This window comes from Vidua chalybeata, chromosome 4, assembly GCF_026979565.1.
Source record: "Vidua chalybeata isolate OUT-0048 chromosome 4, bVidCha1 merged haplotype, whole genome shotgun sequence".
NCBI lineage: Eukaryota > Metazoa > Chordata > Aves > Passeriformes > Viduidae > Vidua > Vidua chalybeata.
The window spans coordinates 7,442,642-7,468,322 of NC_071533.1; the positions used below are offsets into that span (position 1 = coordinate 7,442,642).

General features: G+C 39.9%; 1 protein-coding gene across 3 annotated transcripts in view; it reads right to left on the reverse strand.

Annotated features, from left to right (window-relative positions):
- The window catches only part of NR3C2 (nuclear receptor subfamily 3 group C member 2), a 190,444-nt gene that overhangs the window by 49,030 nt on the left and 115,733 nt on the right, over positions 1 to 25,681 (reverse strand). For all 3 annotated transcript variants that reach the window (XM_053940777.1, XM_053940776.1, XM_053940778.1), the window contains one exon: positions 1,063 to 1,179. In XM_053940777.1, the coding sequence (XP_053796752.1) occupies positions 1,063 to 1,179 (117 nt within the window). The remainder of the gene's footprint in view (positions 1 to 1,062; positions 1,180 to 25,681) is intronic.

Consider the following 25,681-nt stretch of genomic DNA (forward strand, 5'->3'; position numbering starts at 1 on the left):
AGCTTGTTTGAGTATTTCTGCCAGGAGACAAGACAGAAAAAAGAAGTCTGGGCGGTAGAAAAAGGCAGCAGGCAGGAACTAGGAGTTTGCACATAACCTATGAAAGACAAAGCAGCTCAATATGTAGAACTAAATTCAGCTGCCAGGAGAATAAGTCCAGGAGGACAAAAAGTGAATTTTGAGATAGGGAGGAATTAATGTGACCATGTTGCAATTTTCTGTACAGTGAAAACACTCTAAGGGAAGGGTAACTGTACATCAGGGAAAGGACCTGCAGCAGTATTCAAACCCCTGTTCACAGACAACATCATAAACACAGGAGTGGTGGAAAAAAGGCATTTGTAATAGCATTTGCTCAGATGGTGGTTTGAGTCAGGAAATCCACTGAAGCACAGACAGAAACATATAGCCATTACCAAAGAAGGATTAAAACAACATAGAAAAACCTCTTATAAATTTTGTTATCATACTGTTTTCAGTATGCTTTTGATAATTAGTAAGAAAACATTTTCCTTGTTGTTCTTGATATATGAACAATGCAGTAACATAATCAAAATTATTGCACATCCTTACAGTCACAGAAAAAAAAATCGATAAAAATGCTGAATAAGCACCAAAGAACTTGAGAGGTGAACTTGAGAGGTTTCACTATGTGCGAATTTGCTTTCATGATGGTGTTACATGTTTTTCAGCATCCAGGAGAATGCTCATCATAAAAAAAAAAACAACCAAAAACCACAACAACAACAAAAAAAAAACCAAACCAAAACAAAAAACCCCACGCAATAGTTGAAATCTTAACATTTTTAGCTTAAGGTATTCTACTAAAATTATTGTCGTCATAAAACACCCACTTTTCTTTTTTCTGTACCATAAAATATGCACCTCCAAACCCCAATTGAGGACGACAATAAAATTTATCAGCTACTAAGCACTTCTTCAGGATAATCCCACTTTAAAACTTCTGAGATTATGCAGCTGCCAGAACTATAAAAAGGTTGCACATTTCCAATGTTTTCACCTAATCAAATTAAGAGACCGAACTACTAATATTCTGCTTACCTCCTAAATTCATTCCAGCTTGCAGACATTTCTGTAATCGACAGGCTGGGCAGTTCTTCCTCCGAATCTTATCAATTATACAGTCGTTCCTTCCCGCACACAGGTAATTGTGCTGGCCTGAATGAACCAAAAATAAAATGCATTATTAGAGGTTGTATTTACATAATTCCAATTTGTTCTTCTCTGCTGCTTTGCACTCGTTTTGAGGTTCTTATTACTGGAGACACTTCAAATTCCATTCTTTACCCTTTCCAAATGATCTTGGTGAGTTGTCATAAATGTTTATTATGAGCATCTCTTCTTTTTAATTTGGGAAGGAGTTTCGGTGTCACCCTCAAGGGAGATCTCTTTACTTTTTCTTTTTTTTTTTCCTAAACAGGACTGGAATTTTTCTTATAGTGAAAAACAAACAATTGGTTTGAGATTTTTCAGATCTTCTTAGGTGTGCTGTATCACAGAGCAGTCTGACAGCTCTAAGTTTGAGTACATTCTCATGCTCAAGAAAGTTCAGGATGTAAAGCAGAAATACACAGCAGAGGTTAACTTTCCCCATATACTCCACTCTTTTCAACCAGGCTTAAATCACAACTATATTATTTAGCTTCTGTAAAGCCCCACAGAAGCACTCCTGAAGAGACAGCAGGTATTTAATGCAGAAGGGAACTACACGGCAACCAGGGAAACAGGCTGGCATTTGAGAATTTGGACCCAAAAAGCATTTTGCTCCATGGGAGGAACACAGGTGGAGCAAATCAATGCAGTGTCTCAGGCAAGGGCACTACCATGTGGCCTTTTCAAAGCCTGGTGCTTGAATTTGATGTGGAAGAGTAAAGGAAGCTGCCAAGGGTTGGTGTAGTGTGACAGCAGAAGCAAGAGGAGATTGTTTTAGCTGCCTTGATCCAGAGGTGGCACACGGGGATCTGGGGTGGCCAGAACAGATCTGGGGTGTGCAGAAGCCCAAGAGATGTGCAAATAAAGTTGAAGCCAATGACCAAAGCAAATAGCAGTGGTAGGAGAGGAGGGGAAGCCCTGGCAGAAGTCAGGAGTAGAGCTGCACTGGAACGGGCAGGGGTTGACATGCAGGGAGAGGGAATGAAGACACAGATCCACAAGGCGACAGAGCTGATGTAGGACAAGAAGTATAAAATATGTTTGCCAAGCTATTTTCCACAATACTCATATGCTTCCTTGGGAAAGATAAAGAGAATATTCATGGGACACAGGAGATCTGGCTTCTGCTTTGGGCTCTTTCAGGAATTTGCCTTAAAACTTCAGCTAAGTAATTTTCTATCTCTGCACCTGTCTTCCTTTCAGCCTTAAAATGTTATCTAGACAGTGAACTGAAACTTGGGATGTTTCTCGAATCTCTTCTGAGCATCTCACACAAAGGAAAATGATCTCGTTTGAGTGAGTGAAGTGTTACAGTCGTATCACAAAGGTAACATCATTTAGATAATGCTTTAGATGTTTAAACAACAAGCAGATGGGCAAATAAGGGTTTTATTAAGGGACTTTACCTAGCACTGTGACACAGATGAAAAAGAACAAAACTTCAGCAAAATAATTCAAGAATAAGTTACATAAGGCCTAAAATCAAGTTGTACAATATAGAGCACCAGGATCTATCAGCTGGCCTTTAAGTAGGCCTGCTAAACAAGAAAAAGATCATGTTCTCAGCTGATCACAAAGTGAAAACCTGCGTATCACACGAGGTTTGCTTTGTGATGTGATCACAACAGACACGAAAGAGAAGAGTCAACTTAATTCCTCTTTATATTTTTGCTCTGAACTGACTTGAGCACATCCCCTAAAGAACCACCAGGCAGACAGCACGAAAGTAACATGAAAGGAAAAAACAAAAGCATTTAAAATTACATATATATATGTAATTTTATATACAGCATAAAGATGGTTTATATGTTCTTACAAATACTGGCATATAATCCTTCTTTTTGCAGGGAGAAGGGAAAAATGATTATTTTCTGCCAGGAATGCAGGTGCACTTGCTCAGTACTCGTACAATGTCCTTTGTACATCAGACTACTGCAATACCATTTTTAGGCTTCCACAGGCGGGTGCAGGCTATTAATAAGACAAGTCAGCTCCAACACTGCAAAATGAACCCCTTTGCAGAACTACCCTGAAGGCAGTTTGTGCTAAAAAAAATGTATACCTGTTAAGTGAAGATTTTTCATTACCACTTTAAAAATCTAATGGGTTTAATACAAAAGTTCCCGTTTATGCACTCCAGGATAATTACTTGGGTTGCATTTTTAAATGTTTTGGTAATGTTTGATTCCAACACTGTCACAATGGGACTTCCTAAGAAATATTCCCACAATAGCAGAATATTCTATAAATCACCCTTCAAATTCTTTCAGTAGTCTGCAATTATTGCTTTGTGACCTATCTACTCTAGATCAAATACTTTCAGAAAACACAACTTAGTAAAGGTTCATCAATTTTTGCATCCTGCATCTCTGAGTAGTAACGTATGGTACAAAATCTATAACTAGCTTTTCTAGTAAACAAGGCACACAGCAAATACAATCTTCACAATTATTTTAATTTCTAGAAATTCCTTAAAAAACACAGCCATCATAAAGTTTACATTAATGGAAGAAACTTGAAAACCCTTTAGAAAAACACAATAGATCAACATTCTAACAAACCCTCTATGTTGAGCACAGCTATAAAATAATGAACAGTTTTTCAGTTAACATCTATAATGAAAAAACAAAAAATACTTCAGTCTTCCATGCAATCAAATATGGTTCATTTCAAATAAAACCAATTTTGTAAAGTAAGTCAGCAAAGCAAAGACACCTGTAACAAATCAGTATATCCCATCTGTGCCTCACTAAGGCCCCTCAACTTCAGAATCAAACCAAAACCCGACATATCTGAAATTGATGCAGTGCTCTCAGGATCACCAGGGCTTTTGGGGACCTCAAGGAGATGGTGGAGGCCATCCTGAAGAGAGGCTGATGTTTTTGTGCTGCGAGATCTCAGACTCTTTCAAGAGATGTATTGATCTGCCTTGTGCAGTTTGTGTTTAGCTTAATCCAGCTGTTCTTTTTATCCCGTTCAATCACCCACAAGTGGGCTGAAAAGTGACAGAGCAGATATTGAATTCTCATCTCCCATGTGCTAAATGCATTAAGATGAAAGTAATTTTTACTTATGCCATCATTAAGGGCACTTAAAGCAGCTAATTCCTGTTCCATCTGAAATACAAAGATACCAAAGATGCGAGGAAAATTTTCCTGTTCTAAATAAATAACGAATAGGTACCACACAGTTACACATTAAGCAGAAAGTGAGATCTTTTCTCTTAGCAGTAGAGCTAGAGGAATATTGACGTTTGCATTTTCCAGGTTATGTGCCACCACATACCACAGAATGACACAATCAAATGTACACACTAAAATATTTGAATGCTTCCAGTCCTCTCACCTCCAAAGATTATATAATTTCCTGCTTTTATAGGCTTGCAAAAGAAAACAAAAAGGAAGTATTCATGAAATTCAGTCTTCCCTCTAACTGAGTTTCCCTGAATAAGCAAAATTCAGCAGTAAAGAAGGGGAGGAGAAAAAGCTGTTCTTATTTGGCCTAGGAATTACATCCAAAATGAGGCTACAGCAGAAGTTCCTCCTTTCCCCATTTTTAAAACTCCACTACAGCGATTGAGTCACCAGTCCCCAAAATTGACTTGCTAAGACAAACTTATGTATCTGTGCAGAGCACTGCTGCACTCCAAGGGCTGCCATGCTTCCCAACAGGTAAGGCTGCAAAAGGAACAAGATGTAGATATTTCTTGTCAGTATTATTTCTGTTCCTGTCTAGGGCAAAATTAGAAAATCACAGAAATTTCTGAAACATTCCACATGTTTTATCTTCCTCCTAAAAATAAAAATTTTTTTTTCCTCCAGTTTTTTGAAGTCTAAGTCAGGAACTGCAAGTCATTAATGAGTATTCTACATTTTTGTTCTCTTGTTAAAATAGCAACTACTATGATCAAATGTTAAATTTTCTAAGGAGAAAAGCGTAGTGCTGGAAGAGGACCCAAAGACTGTTTAATTCAAGCCCACTCATGGAAGCATGATAAGACTAGCTTAACAGTTCAGGCAGGTTTTTAGTTTTCTTTCTATTTGTATTAAAATCTCCTGAGGAAAGGTATTCTGCAACTTCCCTACAACCTACAAGCCCTGTGTGATTAGGCTAGTGATTAGCCACCCCTGAAGTCATGTTTTTTCCCTTTACATTTCCCCCAAATGGGAATATTTTGTGACAGGAAGAGATATTCATACTCCCCCCACAGACATTCAGAGTAATAGATCACCACCTTCTTACAACAATCTCCTGCCTATCAAAAGATTTATGTTCCCCATCTCTTTGCTGGGCTAAACAAATCCAGTTCTCTCAATCTCTCCTCGCAGGTCATGTTTCCTGAATCTGTCGTCAATTCCTCCTATTCTTCTCCAGCCTCTTTCCTAAAACAGGGCACATTTTTCTTGCTGAGTTTCACCATCACTAAGGCAAATAAAATGGTTATTTCCTGCATCTTGCACACACAGCAGCCCTGCTAATGCAATCCTGGACCAGAGCTGGCTTTTGGCAATGGCATTAGGTTGTTGACTCACGCTCACTTGTGTGTCACTAACGACCAGCTCCTCTCCTGGGGCACAGCTGCCTTCCACATGTTCTTTCCTGCTCTTACCTGGGCAGGCAGCTCTCTTTATTTCTCTTCTAGATCCACACACACACACACACACACACACACATTCACTGAGAAAGGCAAAGAAAAAGTCCAAAATCTGCTCAGGGTCCGATATCTGAAACAGGAATGTGCCTTGGGTCCCAAGACTGAGGAAGCCTCACAAAGGGACAGCAAAGTGAGAAAACAGGAGCAGCAGCTGAGGACCAAATGAAGCAGAAGCAGCTTGAAAAAACTCAGCTTTTAAAATAGTGTCTCACTAAGGCACATCAAAATGCATATAAAATGTCCCAATTTCCCTTCTTCCTCCACAATGAGAATTAATACTTTGACTCAGAAAACTGCAGGCAGAGTTGTCTTCTCCCTGCAGGCAGCCAGAAAGCCAAGCCTTCTTCCAGGCTTTGAGGAGCTGAAGCCACCTCCAGCCCTGCCTTGCAGATCTGCATGTTAAGAGCTAGGATCCCTTTTGCAGCTTCTGGGCTGGAGTAAGTGCTTAGTTTCTGGAATATTTCCCAACTGGGAAGATTATCTCCCCAGCAGAGATACATATGAAAGCCTTATGGAATAAATAACATTTATTTCTTAACACTGTCCCTTCCCTTTACCCACCAGCCTGTCAGACTGCACAAGCTTAGCCAGTGCATCCCTTCCAACCTGAGCCACAGACTTGCCCTGCTAAAGACAAAGCAAACATGCTGCAGAAAATCATCAGGACTTTCTAAAGGATATCTCTCATCTCAGGAATACCTGGTCAGCAAACAGAATTTAACACCAGGTTTTTCTGCTTTCTGGTACAGCCCTAATGAAGGTCTTTGCCTCCTACAGCAAGGAATGGCAAAATGTGCACATCCCAACCTCTCATTTGTGCTCACTGAGCTATGTGACATGTTCCTTTAAAACAGCTCTGAAACCCCTCCTAGCTTTTGTCTCCGTATAAGCTCCTTTAATTACTAAAAATGAACTATTTCTACCTTTTGACAGCCAGTATGCAAATAAAATTGCTGCCAAGATTTGCCACAATGGTTTTCCACATCCAGAAAAGGATTTCCTGTTTGACAGGAGTTGTATCACACTATCAAGGGACAAACTGCATATACCTGAGGTTTTCACTTCACCATCTGCAGCAGGCAGGTACTCTCAAATAGATCAACATGATAAGTACACTGATGAATCTCTTTTCAAATTTCAGTTTTCACAAAGCCTCTATTTCTTGTAATAAATAAAAAGCCTTCTAGTCAATGGAAATGAGAACTGCATTTTCATTTCAAATGTCCATTTGTTACACAGTTGAGGGTGCTTTTTTGTTTTGGGTTGGGTTTTTTTTTTTTTTTTGGTGTTTTTTTTTTTTTTTTTAAGCAGTTGACAACTGCCCAGCAACAGCAGCCTATGTTTGCAGTCACTATTTTAGGCTACATCACATGTCAATTACATAACCTTGTTTTACTGCTCTTGAACTGGTTCGAACAACCTGGGAAAGAGATTATGGCAGTCCCTCCCAGCTGGCCATCCATCCACACACTCCGGCAGGACCTGTCCCCCCAGCCCAGCTCCAGTGCCTCTCTCCAGGGCTAGTTACTCATTGCCAGACCCACCTGAGACACTGGATAATTAACTTCCTCAGCTCTGTTTAAACCAGTCCAGTCTGACCACGGTAAACTAATAAACTTGATTCCTCATGCTGAGATTTATGTGCAGCAGAATAAGCTTATAAATGCCACAGTCATAGTACAGGACTTAGATATGAATATCACCCCTTCATTTTACATAGGGAATACTCTGGGTTTGCATTTTAGATATTGAATCTCAGGGTTTCCCAAAATTCAGGGTTTATCTCCCTTATTACTCCACAGCCCCTATCGTTCCCAGACAACATGCTTTTCACTGCAGACCAAGCCAGTATCTGACAAGATGACAATATTGGGTTATTATTAACATTATTACAGCATGCTTATAGCATAGGTTTAAGCTAAATCCTTCCCTGAAAGAAAAATTTAGAGCTTTCCCTCCTTTATAATAAATTAGAGGCTTAATTAAAATTTGTTTTGACTTTGGCAAAATATTCATCACATCTGGGATATTTCCTGCCTGCTTCTCATTCTAAATTACCTTCTGCTACTTCTAGGTCCCAAGATATCTTTCACTTTCTCTACCCTTTTATATTACTGGATTCTTTTTTATCTGCCATTTTAATGATATTTTTCTAAAGTCTCCTTACTTTCTACTCTCCCCTCCTTTTCCTTTCCTTCAATAAAATTTGTTTTCCAACCAATTTTTTCCTTACTTTCATCCTCAAGACTTTTACCCCTTTCCTGTTCTGTAACTCTTTCTTCAGTCTTCTCATTTACCTTCTAAATGAATTATTTACTCTGTTCAGCCAATAAATATGATTTCACAGGGCACATTTACACTGCAGTTAAAGGTATGGCTACACCTGATTGAATATATTGAAGCAAAGTATATTAAAATTACTGGTGGCAGGGGATAAAAACTAAGTCTCAACAGCAACATTTCCTGCAGGGTCCACAAAAGCCAGCACAGGCACACCCACTGGTGCTCACAGATGAGCTACCAGAGCTTCCACCAACGGTGACCACACACACAAAGCTGATTCCCCTTTTTTTTCTGGAAGTGGAGCAAGGAGGGCTGTGTCTCCAGATTCTGGAGACATATATGCAAAAATGCAAAACTTTTATAAAAATTGCAAACTTTATATGCAAAACTTTTTGAGCTGTCATTTACACACTCCCTACACACACACCTAAGACTCCAATGCTCTGCCAGTCTTAACATGGAGACTGTTTTCTGCTCCTTCATGTTCTCTGGAAGCTTGCTTTCACACTGGGCTGAGAGCAGGCTAACAACAACAATTGGAATGGTCTGGTGACCCTGGCAAAGGAGATGAGAAGTTATAAAAATGATTCTCACTCACTATTTTAAGCAGACGGAAAAGGGCACCGATGAGAGGGATCAAGGAGAGAGGAAATTTGGCAAGGGAGCACGGGATGTAGCCCAAAAGAGGCTACTATTTTCTGCAGGGATGAAACCTGCTAATGACAGCGAGACAAGCGAGCACAAAAATATTTGTGAGCACCTCACATTTAAGGTCCACCTGCACATTTTCTTGTGCCATGCGTAAAAACACACTGCAGAATTTTGAAAGCCCCTCCAAGCCTGTGTGCAGTGCTCCAGCCATCCTGTTATTCAGACAGGCTGAGCCACCAATACAAGATACGCCCCAAACTGGTGCTGAGACCATCCCCAGGACCATCTTTCAGTTCAGCTTGCTGGAAACCTGAACACAGGCCACATGTCAGACTACAAGATAATTCCCTTTTCATGTGATCAAAGAGATGCTGCATGATGCTAGCACAGAAGAGGAACAGGAAAAACCTGATCTTTGCAAAGCATTTCTCATTCAGTGAAATCACACAGCACTGGAAATCTCTTTTGGATGAAAACCAAGGAAAAATATCTACAAATACAAAAAAAAAAAATATTCCTGTTACTGAGTGAAATAATTTTGTTTCTGTTTTGAAACTAGTTTTCAGCTCAATTACTTTTGATTTCAGATTATAATGGATACAGTGATACAGAGAGTGGAATTAGAGCTTTAGAGGATGTTTTGACAAAATCACACATCAAATACTTTACAGCATTTTCTCTTGCAGCGAGTTTCCAAATTTTCAGTTTGGTTTAAATTTTAACTGAATATTTTTGAAGTGTCTAGATGCTGCTATCTGCAGAGACAGATTTACAAGAGCTGTTGTTGCATGCATGATGGCTAATACTGCTTTCCCATGCTACAAATCTGATAAGGCATTCTTGACATACTACGGATTTCAAGGCACTTTAATGGAAAATCTCAACATACAAAAAAATGGTCTAAAAGGTCTGGAAAGACTTTTTTAAATAAGTGTCATGCAAAAATCTTAAATTGCAACTGAAATGCCCTTCCATTTTTTGCTGACATAAAGTGGTCAGCCAATCTGCTACACTGATAACGATGTAGTATCCTGCTCTACAAATAGCTCACTGTTTCAACTGGATTTCAGGAAGCACTCAGTGTAAAATAAGATTTGTGTGAAATATCAAGTTCATTTAAGGGAATGTTTGAGAGTGAGGTGTGGGGGGAGCATTCTGGAATATGGAGCACTAGTTGCTAATGTAAGGATTTCTGAAGGACTCTGTGGCTCCCTGAGCCACGATCCTTCAGTGAACACTGTACTGAAACTATTCGCTTCTACAAAAATATTTGTATTCACAAGTGTACCTGAAACCTGTTACACTTTATTTATTCCTCCAAACTTCCGTGTCTGCCCCATCATCCCGTTGATATATTAACGTAGCAAATTGTCTTTGCAGTAATAACCAAGAGATAACTTCTCATAGGACAAACAGAAAAATTAAGATGCACAGCGTTAATTCTGTGGTTTGCACCTCCATTTTAAAATCTGCAATTCCAGGCTGACTCCTTCAGTAAGATGCATGCTACTTATAAAAGTTATTACTAGAAAAATAGGCTGTTTGTTTCACAAAGTTAAACTTTCCCCAACTCTTGATCTCAGTGAAAATGTTCTGTTAGTTTTTTTGTTTTTAAAACTAGCTGCCCTTTGGTTTTTGCAAACATTTTGATGTTCAAGTCTGCTGTGTTCTTGCATTTAGCATGCTCAGCAGATCACAAATTTTATTCTGTGTGAATGACACATTATCTTCAAAGCATATTTTTCTCTTGCATTTTTCATGTACAGTTTACTACAGCTCAGTCTGGAAATATGCTAAATTTATAATAATGAATATTATTATGTATAATAGCAACAATTTAAAATATTGCCAGCACATACATTGACAAATATTTTCCACTAGAACCCTGGTCAGTAATAATTTTCTTTTAAAGGCTGCAAGCAATACCATCACAGGAGAGCCTTTTAGCACGGTCTCTTGAGATCCAAAACGCAGAAATGTTGTCTAAAGTAATATCAGACGCTCACCAAAGTGAACTTAAAACTTCTCTGCATTTGTTTGCTGACTTTTGAGAAGGAGTCTGTTTTACCCTTTGAACTATGCACTTGTCTCCCGATTTATTTTCTTCTTTTTCTCTCTCCATTTGTTTATTTTTATCAAGACCCTCAACTCTGTCACCCAGATAAATCTGAAGAAATAAGAAATATCTGACAATTATAATGAAATTTCACAGTATGTTTACTGTTAAAGTACTATCACAATGTAAAACAAAAAGCGTAAACTCAGCAGCAAAACAGATATAACACCAATTACAATCACTATTTCCATCTTTAATTGCATGAGCAGCTCTTTCCAAGTACCATTCCCCGAAGTGGGTGCAGAATTTTTAGGCTGCTGAGCCACAGGTCTCAGTCCCCTTGCTCCAGAAACCTCTAAACGGGACCTGAAAACAAATACTTCACCCTTTGCTTACTCATCCAACCTCAAGGGGCTGAGCAAAGCACCACACAGCAGCAGAAACACTGATGAACCAAAGCTTTGCCTAATTACCCCAAATTTTACTGGAGCTCATCTCACAAGTAAAACCCCGATAGTCCCCCTCACCCAGACGTGTTGGGTCTGACACCTCAACTGTACCACAAGAATGACCTCTAAGAGATAAAAAAAGAGATGAATAAATCTGTCATGGTGACAGCCACCACAGTGAGTGCTGGATCCATGCCCTCATTTCTGCACTTTTTCCATAGGAATTGCAATTTGCTTTGCCACAGAAATATATGAAGGGGTGACCATTCACACTGGAATCATCCTAGGTCTTGAACAACTAAAGCCACGGATGACTTGCTCTGCAGCTGACATTTTCAACACATATAAAGTTGCCACTGGGAGTCAAAAGCAAACAAGCCAGACATCCTTTAATGCACACAGAACTTCTCAGACACGTAATTCATATGCCAGAGTGACATCTTGAAGGGATCAGACTTTCCTTTTGCTACCAGGGAATGGATATTCAGGTAAAACTGAATTTGTCAAATTTCAGCCCCAATGATGGTGGCCACTGAGGACAAAAATGAAAAAGGAGGCATAAGACAATAGAATAATTAACTTGGCACATAAATACATCATAACTCAGGCATAAATATAATTACTTTCAAAGAGCATTTTGCCTAATTGCTGTAATTATTATTTCAATTTTTTTCTTGCTCAGTGAAAACTAAAGATGAATTAATATATAATTTATATCCAGAATTCCCCCCTGGATTAAGGTTGCTGCTCCTCCCTGGTATTCAACTCACCCTTTGCATTCAACTAATTTAAAAAGAACAAAATCAGAAAGCCCTCAGTCTATTCCCATTTAACTTCACAAGGGGCAGGTCTGGACACAGATTTTTTTTTTTTTTTAGACTTCATTTTTCATAATTAGAATTCCGGTAGTACTAAGCAGATTGAATTCATTTTAGTTTCCTGCAAGTAGCTATTTAATACAAACTGATGTGAAATGAAATGTCATTGCTTACAAGAAATGTATCAACAGCATGAAAATACTTTGGACTAATCTTCATGAAATACAGCAATTTGCTCATTAAAGTGACAGAAATCAGCCTGGGACAAAGTCCAATCTCCTCAAGAGCAGCTGTTGGAGCTGAGGCTTGCAGGAGGGGTCAGGGAAGGAAAGAGATGATGAGGGTGGTGGTCCCCTAGTGCAAAGCCATGGTAGGAACTTAACTGCAGTTCCACGTGGCTCATGATGTGTTTTTGCACTCTGGAAAAGGTGAGTTTCACTACTGGCATCAAAAGCAATTATTTTATCATGGGAAAATCAGAGTCACTAAAGGCAAAATCCACTTGTCTGAAATACGCTTTGTAAGTAAAAATGACAAAATCTGCATTAAGAAAATAGAAATTTTAAAAAGGTCACTAACATAAAAAAAACTAAATCTGCCCTCTGCTTATGCCAGATTTCCTTGTGATGCATTGCACCTCAGTTTATAATTATGAGAGAATAATCCAATTCTATGCTTCTCCTCATACATCCCAAATTGGTAGGCTGTTTTGCCATCCTCAGAAGTAACTTTGAAACTGCCAGGCACCAGCATTAAAAGGCTCCCTGAAAATGTGCACTTGTGTCTGAAAACACACAAAGAAAAGATCAAAATGAAAATTAAAAGCAGATGCACTTTATGTACTGAAAGGTTTTTCCACTTTGATAAGTGGATTATAATGAAGTGTGGCACCATGTTTCATACAATTTATTAATCCAGTCCCCACTTATTTACACTCTGAAACAGCATAATGATTTCAATGTTGGAGCACAGCCAAAACTCACATGCAGAAATAATTAAAAAGTTATGTGGAAAGATTGGTGGTAGCTGGTTTTTGAGGGGCTTTCAAAGAGACAGACAGACTTTTAGTTAACCAGAAGACCTAAGTTGAAGTAGATAAGACAAAGTGTGGAAGTGAACTCATTTTTGAAAGGGAGTAGAGACCTACAAAAAGATAATCAGAGCCTGACTTGCTCTCCATTACAGCCCCTCCAAGCCTGAAGAAGCTGGTACAGACAGAAGACCTCTCTATATTAATGCTGATGCAATCAGGGAAACTCCATTTATCCAAGTTCAGATGTCTACACTGAGTAAAAGGGGAAACCAGGCCATCAGTGTAAGAAATCCACTATTCCTTTGCAGAAAAACAGTGTTAGTTGGCAGCTCCTCCCTGGGCACAGCACACTCCTCCTGCCTCCAGGAGCATCCTTATCCCTCGCAGTTCCAAGGTAATGGTCCCTGAAGATGCTGAGAGACCCAGCAGGTCAGGAATACTTCCTTTAAAGTGGAAACACCACTGAGAGATGCACTTATGCAGAAAATGCATTTTATTTATTCATTGATGCACAATGCCCAGTTCATTTTATCCACTACATTTCTTATCCACTAACCCTTCTTCTCCCTCTACTCCTCACCTGAAAAGGCTGTTTATACAGTGAGCAGGAAATCTAGAATCCAGTTCATTGTTATTATCTGGCAAGATGTACATGATGAAAAGATCCTATACCAATTCTGTCATTAAGCATTTCTACAGCAAATTCCTACTGAGGATAAGTGACTGCCAAATTCAGAGTTTATCACACTGTGAAGATATCCTGTGAAGTATCAGAGTGACATCACTGAAGTAGGAAGAAAAGAGGAGGAGTAACCAGCACAAGTATGGGCAGAAAAATAATACAAAGGGGTGTAGTGAAATTGGAAGCAAAAATAAGAAACAAGCAGTAATACTGCAGTTGGAAAAAATGCTACTGCACGTACCAAGGGAGAAATCCAAAATAAAAGAGTTAACAAGGCATAGTACCAAAGCAAAATTTGGAAAGCATCACCGTTGAAATAGACCTAGGAATATGAGGATAATCTGGATGTAAGAAGCATTAGAGGAGAATCAAGTGCCAGTGAGACCCCTGGCTTGATCTGTAGAAGCATTACACAGTGGGGCAGGCTGGCACAGCAGTGCTCTCTTTATGCATTTCTTTCACAGCCACACCTGGAATATTGTATGCAGTTCAGGCACTTCATTACTGGAAGACATAAACAAACTGGAGGAAGTCCAGAGAAGTGGAACGGAAATGATTAGAAGCCAGAGGGACTGATTTACCAAGAAAATTTAAAGTAGCCCTTTACCCGCCTGTAACTTCTCTGATAATTAGAGACGAGAAATGATAACAGCCTAGTTCAAGTCTCCAGTCACGTGCCTTTAGCCCTTTTGCCTTGGGCACCTAAGCATGTACTTAGTCTTAAAAATACCAAGTAGCCAAAGATTTTTGACCTGATGAAGAGAATAAGATCAAGGAAAGGAAAAAAATTTAGGCTACATGCCATCAAAATCCTCCCAGGAATTAATTATGACTAAACGAGCTACCATAAAAGATGGAGATTGCATTGCTTGAAATTTCACATTTTACTACTGATAATGAAAAGGGTTATTCACATCTCAAGTTTATCATCCATACAACAACAGGACTGTTCAATAAAAGCAGTTTTAGCCGTACCAAGTCTTTGTCACAAACGTGTATAGCACCAAGTTATCCCATCCAGGTAAACAGACACGACTAAGCAAACATTTTTACCCCAGACTGTTTAAGCCAGGTGGAACGGTTCTGCAAAATGACAAATTATATCCCAGCAGAAAAGTAACTGGATTATCTTAGCTCCTCACACACTGACATTGCTGTGAAGTGATTTTTAGGAAGGCAGCATTTTATGTAACTGTTGAGCTGTCAGCAGGGCTCTACTGAAAGACACTTTAAAAGTCATGTAGAGACTGCCAGAGCCTGATCCAGGGAACGGGTGATTACCATTCACACAGGTTTTGCATGTGATCTGGGAAAAAAACCCTCAAAGCAACCAAGCACCAAAAAACTAGCCAAAAAAACAGCAAAGCCCAGCTGCAGGCAGCCTGCAAACAAGCCTGCTGGGATGCAGCTTGCTATATAATCTCCAAGCAACATTCCAGGCCAACAGCCATGTTTGGGGAGACAGGATTCCCAAGCACCTGTACCAGCAGGCAAGGCCACCTAGAAATGTTATCCTAAAGGTAACCCTGTGCCCCCACACCTCCATCTGAAACCCCTTCACCTGGCTTGGGCTTAAAACCACTTCTTGATGCTTCAAATAAGCAAAGTTCATAGTTCTGCTCTGGAAAAATACCCTGGACAGATCCTTAGTCCACAAACAAGAGACAAAATTGAAGTCTGCAGTGTTTACTGGGAAGTCAGCATTTGTTACTAAAACTGTGCTGGCCATGCATACCTGAATAGCATGCTAGCTGAGGCTTTTGTTTATGCAAGCAATGCAAGCTTTAAGCTACAACTTTTGCAATATTTTTATTACCGCAACATTTTTTCTGCAAACCACATTTAGACTCACGGAATGAAGTAAGAACAGCATGAAGTCAACAAGTCTCAGCTTCAGTGCATTGGTGCCTTGATTTTACCTATGTTGTTTTTTTTTAATGGACGTTCTGCAGCACAGTTTTGAAGGTTTGGCAGAAGGTAAAATGACTGTGTGGTTGATCACTGCTTTGACTACTTACAAAGTCATACCTATAAGCCTGAGAGTCCTACTCCAGGGACTTCTTCCCCCCCTTTCTCGGTATAGTATATGTCAAAATGAATCTGCAAATTGGTTGAAATCTGTCAAAAACCAAATTATCATTAGTGAATATGGCAGGTCTACATATAGTTAAGGTTGCCTGACACTTCTCATTTTAAGACCTCATTTTCTATTGCTTATAACTTTACCACACATTAGCAGTTAGGGCTGAAATTTTCCATGCTGTGTGTCAGCCTGAGGCTGAATATTATTTTGCAAGAGTAAGAATGTATCAGCTAGAAGCACGGAGCTTAGTGCAAAAGTAAGTTTGTGAATAAGGGTAGGGAGGAACATGTTGGTTTTCTCCCGTGTTACATTTTTCACAGACATATTTGAGAAGCTCAAGAGCCTTCACACTTTGAGACAGACCCTTTGAAGCATCACTGCTCTGATACCACAGATGTGCCTTTTGCCATCTCATACATTATCACTTAAAATTATAACGGATCACAGTATAAAATACTGAAAAGTTGCAGTTTGTACGTGATATGATTTGCAAAGGTTTTGGTGGAGGTTGGCTGCCAACCTCCAAAGCTCCCTTCTGCAAAGTGCATGGACCAGGGCAGAGGGTCTGAGCTGAGCTTGTGCTCCAGCCATCTCTTCCATGTGCCAGGCAATGCTTTGGCACAGGGACTACGTGCAGAAAATCCCCATCACGCTCTCAAGATGCAGCAAGGGAACAGATTGGAGGAAAGAGGAATGAGGCACAGGTTGCAAAGGCAAGCAAAGAGTAAGGCAAAAAATAAATGTCTATTCATGCACTGAGCCTGACCTGTCACTCCCATAACTTGATTTTTCTGACTGTTTAGCATTTTTTAAAGAGACTGCTTCCCAAGGAGGCAGACATGCAGCTGGCTGGGGTACAGGCCCCCATGTGAGGCAACTGGAACAGGTACTCATGGCTCCCAGCTCTGTCTACAAGCTTTCATGGTCCCTGGGATTTGACTTACTGAGTCTTATCTCAGGGGTGAGCCCAAAACAGCCTGATGCCACCCTCTGCTGCTCTCTGTAAGCACAGGGAAAATAGCTAGTGGCAGCCATAAAAACTTATGGATGTAAAAATGTCCCCAAAAACCTGTCCCCAGTAACCTGTTTGGCCCCCAGGTTACTGCTAACAGATACCTACGTGGCCTCACAGTGCTCTGTTGTGCTGCTGTAACAGAAGAGTGCTGCCCCAAGGGATGGATGTCCCCCACACATCCCATTTCACCTCTCCCGCTCTGGCAAAAATTCTTATGAAACGATGACAACCCCTGGCTTGTAATTTACATTTGTCGCCCTGGTTATCAAGAGTTTTCTAAAGCCTTCTGAGTTTACATTCTTGTAGAGAACTTTCTCACACAACTTTCTGTAAATAACCTATTGTTTTGCATTCTTTCATAGAGGTGGAGAAATTTGATGTACAGGTAGTTTGTCCAGTGTCGTTGGAGAGGTGGCACGTTCACCCTCCAATCCACTGGCATCTTTTGAGAACTATAAAAGATTGGAGTCAGAAAAAATAAATTAGTCTCTTCATCGTGACCAAGGCTGTGGTGCGTCGTTTTTGCTTGTGTCATTTGGTGACATACATTCTCTGCTTTTCTACAACTTTGTAGGAAGAGGAAAAATGGGGCTTCAATATCCTAACTACTGAGCAGAGGAGCACATCCCACGCCCTACAGCCCTGCAGTGCAGGCTGGGAGGCAGAGCAAGCACACCCCATAGCTGAAGGGAGAAAGACAAACGAGGGCTGTCACTCCCAGGACATATTCCCTGCTCAAATACCTCCTGCACAGGTACTGGGCAACTTCAGCACTCGTTACTGTGGGTGCCACTGGCCAGCAAGACCACCCACCCCAGCAGCTGGCCTGATATGCCATGTATGCGAGGCCTGCACAAACCACAACCAGCAGTAAAACTATGGACTCGAGAAAAAGAAAACTCAAAATATCCTTCAGCCTGAATTTGTGACCCAGCATCCATCAGTACCTGCAAGTGAGGGTTACTCTGGCAGTTGCTGTATCTGCACGCAAGAAATTAAACTACAGTGCTTGGAAGGGACACGGATTACTGAGCCATCATCAAAACTTCTGGCCTGGGGAGTTCCAGTGCCGCATGCACACGTTGCACTGCGGCTGCAAGAACACCCTCCCAAAGCAGGCTCTGCCAAAGAGAACAGCGTTTTCCCGCAAATATGATTACACTGACTTTAATCAGGTAACTGGCTCAGTGGTTTTGATTGTTTCAATTGGGTAAGCACGTGACAGGGATTGATGTGTAATTAAGATGAATTTTAAAGATAAGTGTTCATGCTGAAGTGGTGGAGCAGACACATTTGTCGCTGCCCGAGGACGAAAGAGGAGTACGAGTGGGAAGAGCTCCTCTCTCTGCTCAGCCAGTGATTGCTGACCTCTGTTTTTCATTATTCCTAGGAAGTGGTCAGTTAACCCTCATCATGAAGCAATAAACCGTGACAGAGAGCGCTGATTAATGCGCTGCTCCCCAACAGGGTCAGGCACGAGGAGAAACCCACGGCGGGCTTCTGGCAGTTTTAAATGGCCATTAGTTATAGTTGTGCAAAATGGAATTAACCCAGTTAATCGAGCACTGAGCAGCCACGCTTCTGCTGAGGTCAAGGGTTCCCAGGAAACAAAAGGTACACTATGTTTACATACAAGGGGAAAACACATAAAAAAACTCCCTAAAAAAACCCAAACCCTGACAGGCTGATTAATAAAAATGAATACTTGCAATAAATTTGACTAAATAGTGAATAAACACAATACCTGCACTGTACATATTAACTGAGGGAAAGTCCCGGAGTAAAGGATAAAAGAAAAGCAACAGATTGTCTTCATCAACCTACTAAAACATGCTCCAGGATAGCTGCTGCACTGCAGCAGGTGGCCCTGTTCAGATCCCTGTCCCCAAAATCCTTCCTGACTGCCCTCCCCTCTTAGACAGGTTTGCTATTCTGCCCCTTCACAGGCTCAGCCACATGGCTTCTGTGTCCCTCAGGCCTGGGCTGTTATACATATTCCTCACATTCCCAAATTTGCTGTTTGTAAACTCTTCTCCCATGAGACCCAGAGAGCTGAGGAAGCACAGAGAGCAAATGGTAAAAGCCTGGCAGAAGGACACAAGCTACACATGCACATGCCATCTCAGTCTGTGACAACCAATGATGGGCCTCAGCATCAGGGCTTTTTTTTTTAACAAGTATCTTCCTCTCACTTTAAATTTAATCTTCCCTTATTAGTACTGGCAAGTGCCACTGTAAGGCATGACCTCCACGTCTGGAACTGGAGAACTGTTTTTGCTGTGGCCTGCTCTGTGCCCCTTGCTGGATGCCGGAGGCCCTTCTCCCCTCTTTTCCTAAACCTTAGTTTCTGATTCCAGCTGAAATCTTACATTTGTCCCACAACTGGATGGAAATAATTTAATTCTAAGGATTTCCCTAATTTTTTCAGTTGACTTCAGAGCCTTCATTCAAACTGAAGCCTCCAAGAAATTCCCAGGCATACTGATTTTAGGATTAAGGATTGCATAATCTCCATACAGCACTTGTATGTGGATTTTGGATTAGCCCCACTTGCAGTATCTGGCAATACCTCAGATCCACCTTTCCCTGTGGAATCTGAGTGGGCACCTTGGGCTGTAGAAGCACACACAGCATTTCCCACTTATTCCTTGTGGGAAACAGGTGTTCTGTTATTGAAGGCTTCAAGGACACAAAGAATGGTGACAGTAACAAGGACTTTCTCACTTTCTTTGTGGAATGGGAATAGAAAATACAGAGAGTGTGAGAATGGCAATAGGAAGGGCTGAAATGAATTTCAGAAAGATGATACCGTCCTTCAGTTTTCTATTTCTGGAACATTTTCTAACTCAATGGAAAAAGGGATGCTCAAGTAAGCAAATTTACCCAAATGCTGTTCAAAACTCCTCTGCTGCTCAACCCTGTTTTGTCTCATCACAGAGCTTTTAGCATGTACTAATACATATGTTTTGCTTGTGCTTTTATGTCCTTCATTTTTTCATAAGCTTTCCATGAAGGATCTTTTATTATTAAACAGTCAGTGAAGAGCTCACCCTTGCCATATTTCCTCTTCCTACTTTGAAATTAATAATTTACAAGGAATAATTGCTAGGTATTCTTTCTAAATTTCTTACATGGAAGTGGATTCCTTCATGAAATAGAAAGGAAGCAAGAGAAGGTGAAACTCAGTGTAAACCACTGTGTCCAAGTGTTTGCACTGTTTTCCAGCACCATAATTTATTTTATAAAGCTGTATGCAATGTTGTTGTATTAAAATATAGTGTACTTGACAGATTGCCTGCTGCCCTACATTCAGCACGGAGTTACCTGCATGATGACAGTGCAGAAGTCGGAATATGAAATACTAGTCGTACTTCTCAGGGCTCTATAAACCACTCGAACATCTAGAATTCAACTGCCTGGCTGTTTGCACCATGCATATGAAGCCATTAACAACCACCCTCACCCAAAAGAAATGAGTGTACAACCTGATAGTTTCGGGAATATGGTGCTACCACTGTAGGAATACTCTCTTCCTGTTATCACTAAAAAGACTGCAAGTAAAAGGCATCATTTTAAAAGTAGGTTAGTGTATTTTCATTCTCCTTTTTTTAATTTTATGAATAGTTTAGTATGCCAGTGCACACAACCTAAGAAGTACTTATTATTATTTTTTCCCCAATAGTCCATCATTATCATTCTGCTGTATCAGAGAAAATTAGCACCTATCGCTTACATAATTTCAAGCAGTATTGTTAAGAGTGGAATTTGCATGCATGATATGGTGTATAGGCTAACACAAGTCCATTTGCTAAGTCCACGTGGTAAAATGGATGAATAAATAATTGAATGCTTAGCTCCAAATATATAATTATTCTTAGAAAAAAAATTAGAGCACGAGTCTGTGAAATACATATAATAATACTCATCTACAGCTAAACAGCCAAGACAAAAACTGTCCTTTCAGAAATGGAATGATATAGTTAGATTCCTAAAATGCTTATAAGAAACTTGAATAAATGCCCAAGTTTTGAAAGTACAGAACTATTGCACTTCTTCCCCACAGGCATTAGCTTTAAATTAAAAAAAGCTGTTCCAGCCTAATCAAGAAGAGGCTTATCAGAGAACTTGTGCAGAGCATGCAAAAGGTTTGTAAACCTTCAAACCGCAGTTTGGATTGTTCCCGTTCAAAACCCTTCCAGCTCGGTTTTCCAGCACACAGCATTGTTCAGTCCTCCCTGGGAAAGCAACATTACCTTTTTTAACACCTCCCCTCACCCTGCTCTGGAATCAGCCTGGCTGCTGTGAAGGTGTGGGAATTGTTTGCCACGTGTCCCCTTCCACCACACAGGATCACATCTGTTTTTTACTATGTGAGGGAGCAGGTTTTGCAACACTGAGTTCCAAACGTCGGGTCCGGTCCTCCTCTGTCCTGGAGAGCACCAAAAAGTGATTTCCAGAGGAAGTAAAATAAACAGGCAGGGTACAAATGAGGGAAATATGCTCTAGTTCTTCTGCCTGGTAGCCCAAAATGAATGCAAATACACCATGAATGGCAAATGAGTAGGGAAAATGTCACTATTCTGGGTACGGTTTTCCGCAAGAATTAAGAAGAATTAAAGGCAAATGAAATGAGATGTAAAAATCTGATACAAACGCCTTAATGCTGAAAGTAATGACATCTTTTCTGGAAAAGGTGCAGAATGTTAAATTACAAGAATAAAAAAATATTCAAAACATTTACCAGAATATCCAGTAATATTCAAATGGCAATGCCTTTTGTTGGCATCTTGCAAAAACAGTCCAAAAGTTTTAAAGAAGCACAATTTTCTCCAAAACCACCATTACGCTCTTTTTAGTAATACGGACATCACACTGTGTTTTAAAATAATGTATCTGTCTTTCTATTGCAGAAACTATTCCCATTTTGGCATTTTTCTCAGCCTGTGACTTGTCAGCCTACGTTCTGAATCTCTAGAATAAATTTCTAAACCATAACCTTTCCACATTTATTTTCTGAGGCATTTACGTAGCCCTTTTGAGTTTCTTCAGACATTCTTTTCCAGGCAGGAGGCACTGAGTAGTTTCATTAAACAGAAAAACCCACTGCCTAAAGCAGTAATTCCATTACAGCTTTTTGCCCTTATTACTGGTCCTCTGGCATTACCATTGAAGAAAATCTGTAGATGGACCTTTTATAAAGTTATGATTTAATAAATCAGGAAAAAAAATCTGTTAGGAAGACTAGAAGGATGCAGGTGTCACTTCAGTCTTTAAGAAGAGCAAGAATACTTTTTTTTTTAATGGAGAGAATAGTCAAACAGGTTGCCCTGAGGAGTTCCCACTAATGGAAGTATCATCATGTACTAGAGAAGATACATTACAGCCTTCCCAAATTCACTCCAGTCAAATGGTTTGGGCACCTATTGAGCTCCAAGCAAGCACCACCATTATTCATGTTTCCTGTGCATGACTGCATCCTTGCTCTGGCTGCTGCTGCTGAACAGGTAAGACATCTTAGACTTCCTACCACCTCAAAACCTGAATTCTGATCTAACTCTCCATATCTCTCACTACATTATGTCTTACTTCTGTACCCTTGGCCCTGCCTTGCCAGACCTCTAGCTTATCCTGGGGACAATGTGGATGGCGATTTAGGATGAATCAGGACTGAAGTCAAAAGGACTCTTGCCCTTGAAGTCCACATTCACATGCTACTGAGAACAAAGTACACAAAGGATTACAGAGATTTAAAGAAGAGAGAAAGGAAGAAAAGAGAAAGTCAATGCATGAGGCAGGTGCCTTGAAGAACTGGCATCTCCTTTGCCATGGGGTTACTTTATAATAATAAGCAAGAAAAAATACTAATTATCCTCTCTGTTTCCTGAATATCTAACTTGTGATCCAGAGTCTGATTTGCAGTGGTTTAAGTGACCATAGCTGTAAGTAAAATCAATGGAAACTGCACTTTGGACATACTAAAAGCTATAAAATGCCAAGTACTTGGACCCTGAGGTCCTAAATATCATAAATCATGAATCCCAGATCAGTGGGTATGTCTGAGTTTAATCTGTGCCTTATCTCCTCAACTGTAAAATAAGGGTAATAACCACTCATCTCATAGATTAAACAATGCTTGTGAAGCACTTAGATATTAGTGAAAGCACCACAAAAAAAGCTTTGTAAGAAATGAGTAATTATGTATTCTGAGCAAGAGATGAATAGTAATCAGCAGTGAAGGCACAGGACCATACATGGGGCAATGGAATGAATATAAGACATTGAATAAGCTGTTCATTAATTGAACACCATCCAGTCTCTTCAATGAACAAGGCAGAGGTGTAATGGAAAAAACTGTATGGGACTGTGTTATTAAGGCTGAATTAGGAATCATTACACGCAGTGCAGATGAACAAAGACGCAGGCCACTAACGTTCATTACCTTCATACTTAGTGACGACTTTGGAAACTTGTTTTTTTTTTTTTTTTTCCCCTACCCAATATATTTTAAAAATAGCCAACTTAAAACCAACCAGCTCAAATCCCTTGAAACCTACCACTGCACCTAATACAAGAAACCACCAAGGAGCAGTAACTCCAAACTGCTTGTTTCTACTTGCTCTTAGCATACACAAGGTACATACAGAAACCAAACACCATCATCATCACTCTTGAAATAGGTGGGAACGGACTGACTAACTCATGTTCCCTATTTTAGGGCCCTGGATTTGGTAACTCAACAGTGAGAAATGGCACAAAATAATTCTGTAGGTTAAAAATAGGTAATATACTTTTGGTCTAACAAAATTTTCTCTCCTTAAACAATAAGGACCTGTGGGCTTCAGCGCTGACCATGGGCCATTATTGTTTCTAAAAAACCTGACAAAACTGCCTCTGTTGAAGTCTAGACTTCAAACCTAACAGAGACACTCCCAAACTTCAACAACCTAAAACTGTGCTCCAAGAAAAGGATTAAATCCTGGCTTCATGTAAGGCAATGGGAGATTTGCCATTACCTTTCCCACTCTATTTATATCCGAGATGCTAGCAGATGCCTTGTTCCCTCTGTCTACAACAGACAGATCTGTATGTACATTTTCTTTCTCTTTTTTTTTTTTTTTTTTTTTTTTGGTCTGAAGACTGTTTTCCCATCCCCTTATTTAAAATGGGATTAGGAGGCACAAAAAGATGCTTTGTTTCTAGCCTTATATATTTATTTTCCAGTTTTATCTGTTAAGAATTTCTTTCAGCCACCACACTGCAAAATTCCTTATCTGTAAGGTTGGAATGCTGAAGGCCCCTTGCAGGATTATCCCCTTTTGGCTTTTAACTGCTTATCCTGAGACTTGAAGAGCCTTTTCAGGTCTGAAAAATTTTCAGGAACTTAAGGGTTGTAGAAGGTAAGTGCTATTTGGTCCTAAAAGTGAAAATTATAACATTGCTTCTAGAGGCTGCCGAGGCAGGCAGATAACAGCATTTTATAAAGTAATATGTCTTGAGAAGTACTACCATAGCTGTAAGGAGCTAAAGCATCTGATTAAGGATGTTTTATGATATTTTATATGTTTTATACTGTTAGATACAGATCTTGTTGATATATTTCTGTCCAATTGCAAATTCCAATTTAAATGTCCACTCATGCTTTATTTATCCCTTTAGTTGTATTGTATCAGGTATTACAAAACAAAACAAAAAAACCCATCAGCAAAAAAATGATGGGGCCTGAGGGATGCCTACAGAGCCTTAGCTGGGTAGGATGGAGTTCTTTCAAAAGGACTTCACTCTCTGAGCTTTTTCTTTAACTCAAAATGAGAAAAGTCATTGCAGGAGACAAACATTAATTGGTTAGCACAAATATAAAGCAATTCTGGCTTATGCAAGATCTAAACACTTTACATCCATTTCTAAAAACTGAAGTTCTGCACTCCTGTGAAGATCTAGTCATTCACCATCATTACAAATGGAATATTCTAAAAACGTATTAGCTAGTCCACCCTCTCTATTACTCACACTTTCTCCATTTTCAGAGTCAGTTGAAGTCTCCAGCCTCACCAGGATACAGCATTAACCAAAAAAGACCTCTTTGGTTTATCCTTTACAATCACAGAGAACTAAATGATATCACTGGCTACTTCTCTTAAGAGCAATTTCAAAGTAGGCACTTAAATCCGTCTTACTCTTTTCAGGAAAGTGCCCCCACAAAAGTCCCTCTTTTTTGGTGGTTTACAGCATTCTCAAAATAGCAAACTAACTAATGGGATTTTTACCCATTTACTCTTATTTCAATACAGTTCTCAGTTCAAAATAAATTCTCCTCCCTCTCAGTTGTCTATTCCTCAACTGAAATATTTATAGACAGCAATCATGTCCCAACTCAGATTCTTTTTGGGTAAGCTAAAAAAAACTAAAAGCATTCAGTCACCTGACATAAGATAAATTTTTATTTCCAAGATCATTTCAAAAGCTCTCCTCATGTGTTTACCTGACTTTGAATCAAGCTGTCTTTAACATGCTGGTGACCAGAAGCATACTCAACACTCCACATAAGCATTCCCAGCATCACTTGTACCATGACAGTGCGAAGACTTGAAGTACGTGGTGCATCTCAATTTTACACATCCATTTTGTGCAACTACACTACCCAAGTGGCTCAGCCAACTTGGAACTACTAGCTAGAAGATGAATTTCCCAGGAAGCACCCTATCTTTCCTATAGGAAAAGAGATCCATTCCTTTTTTAAGGAAAAGGCAGTTGACATATTCAAGAAGACACTAAACTAATGGCCAT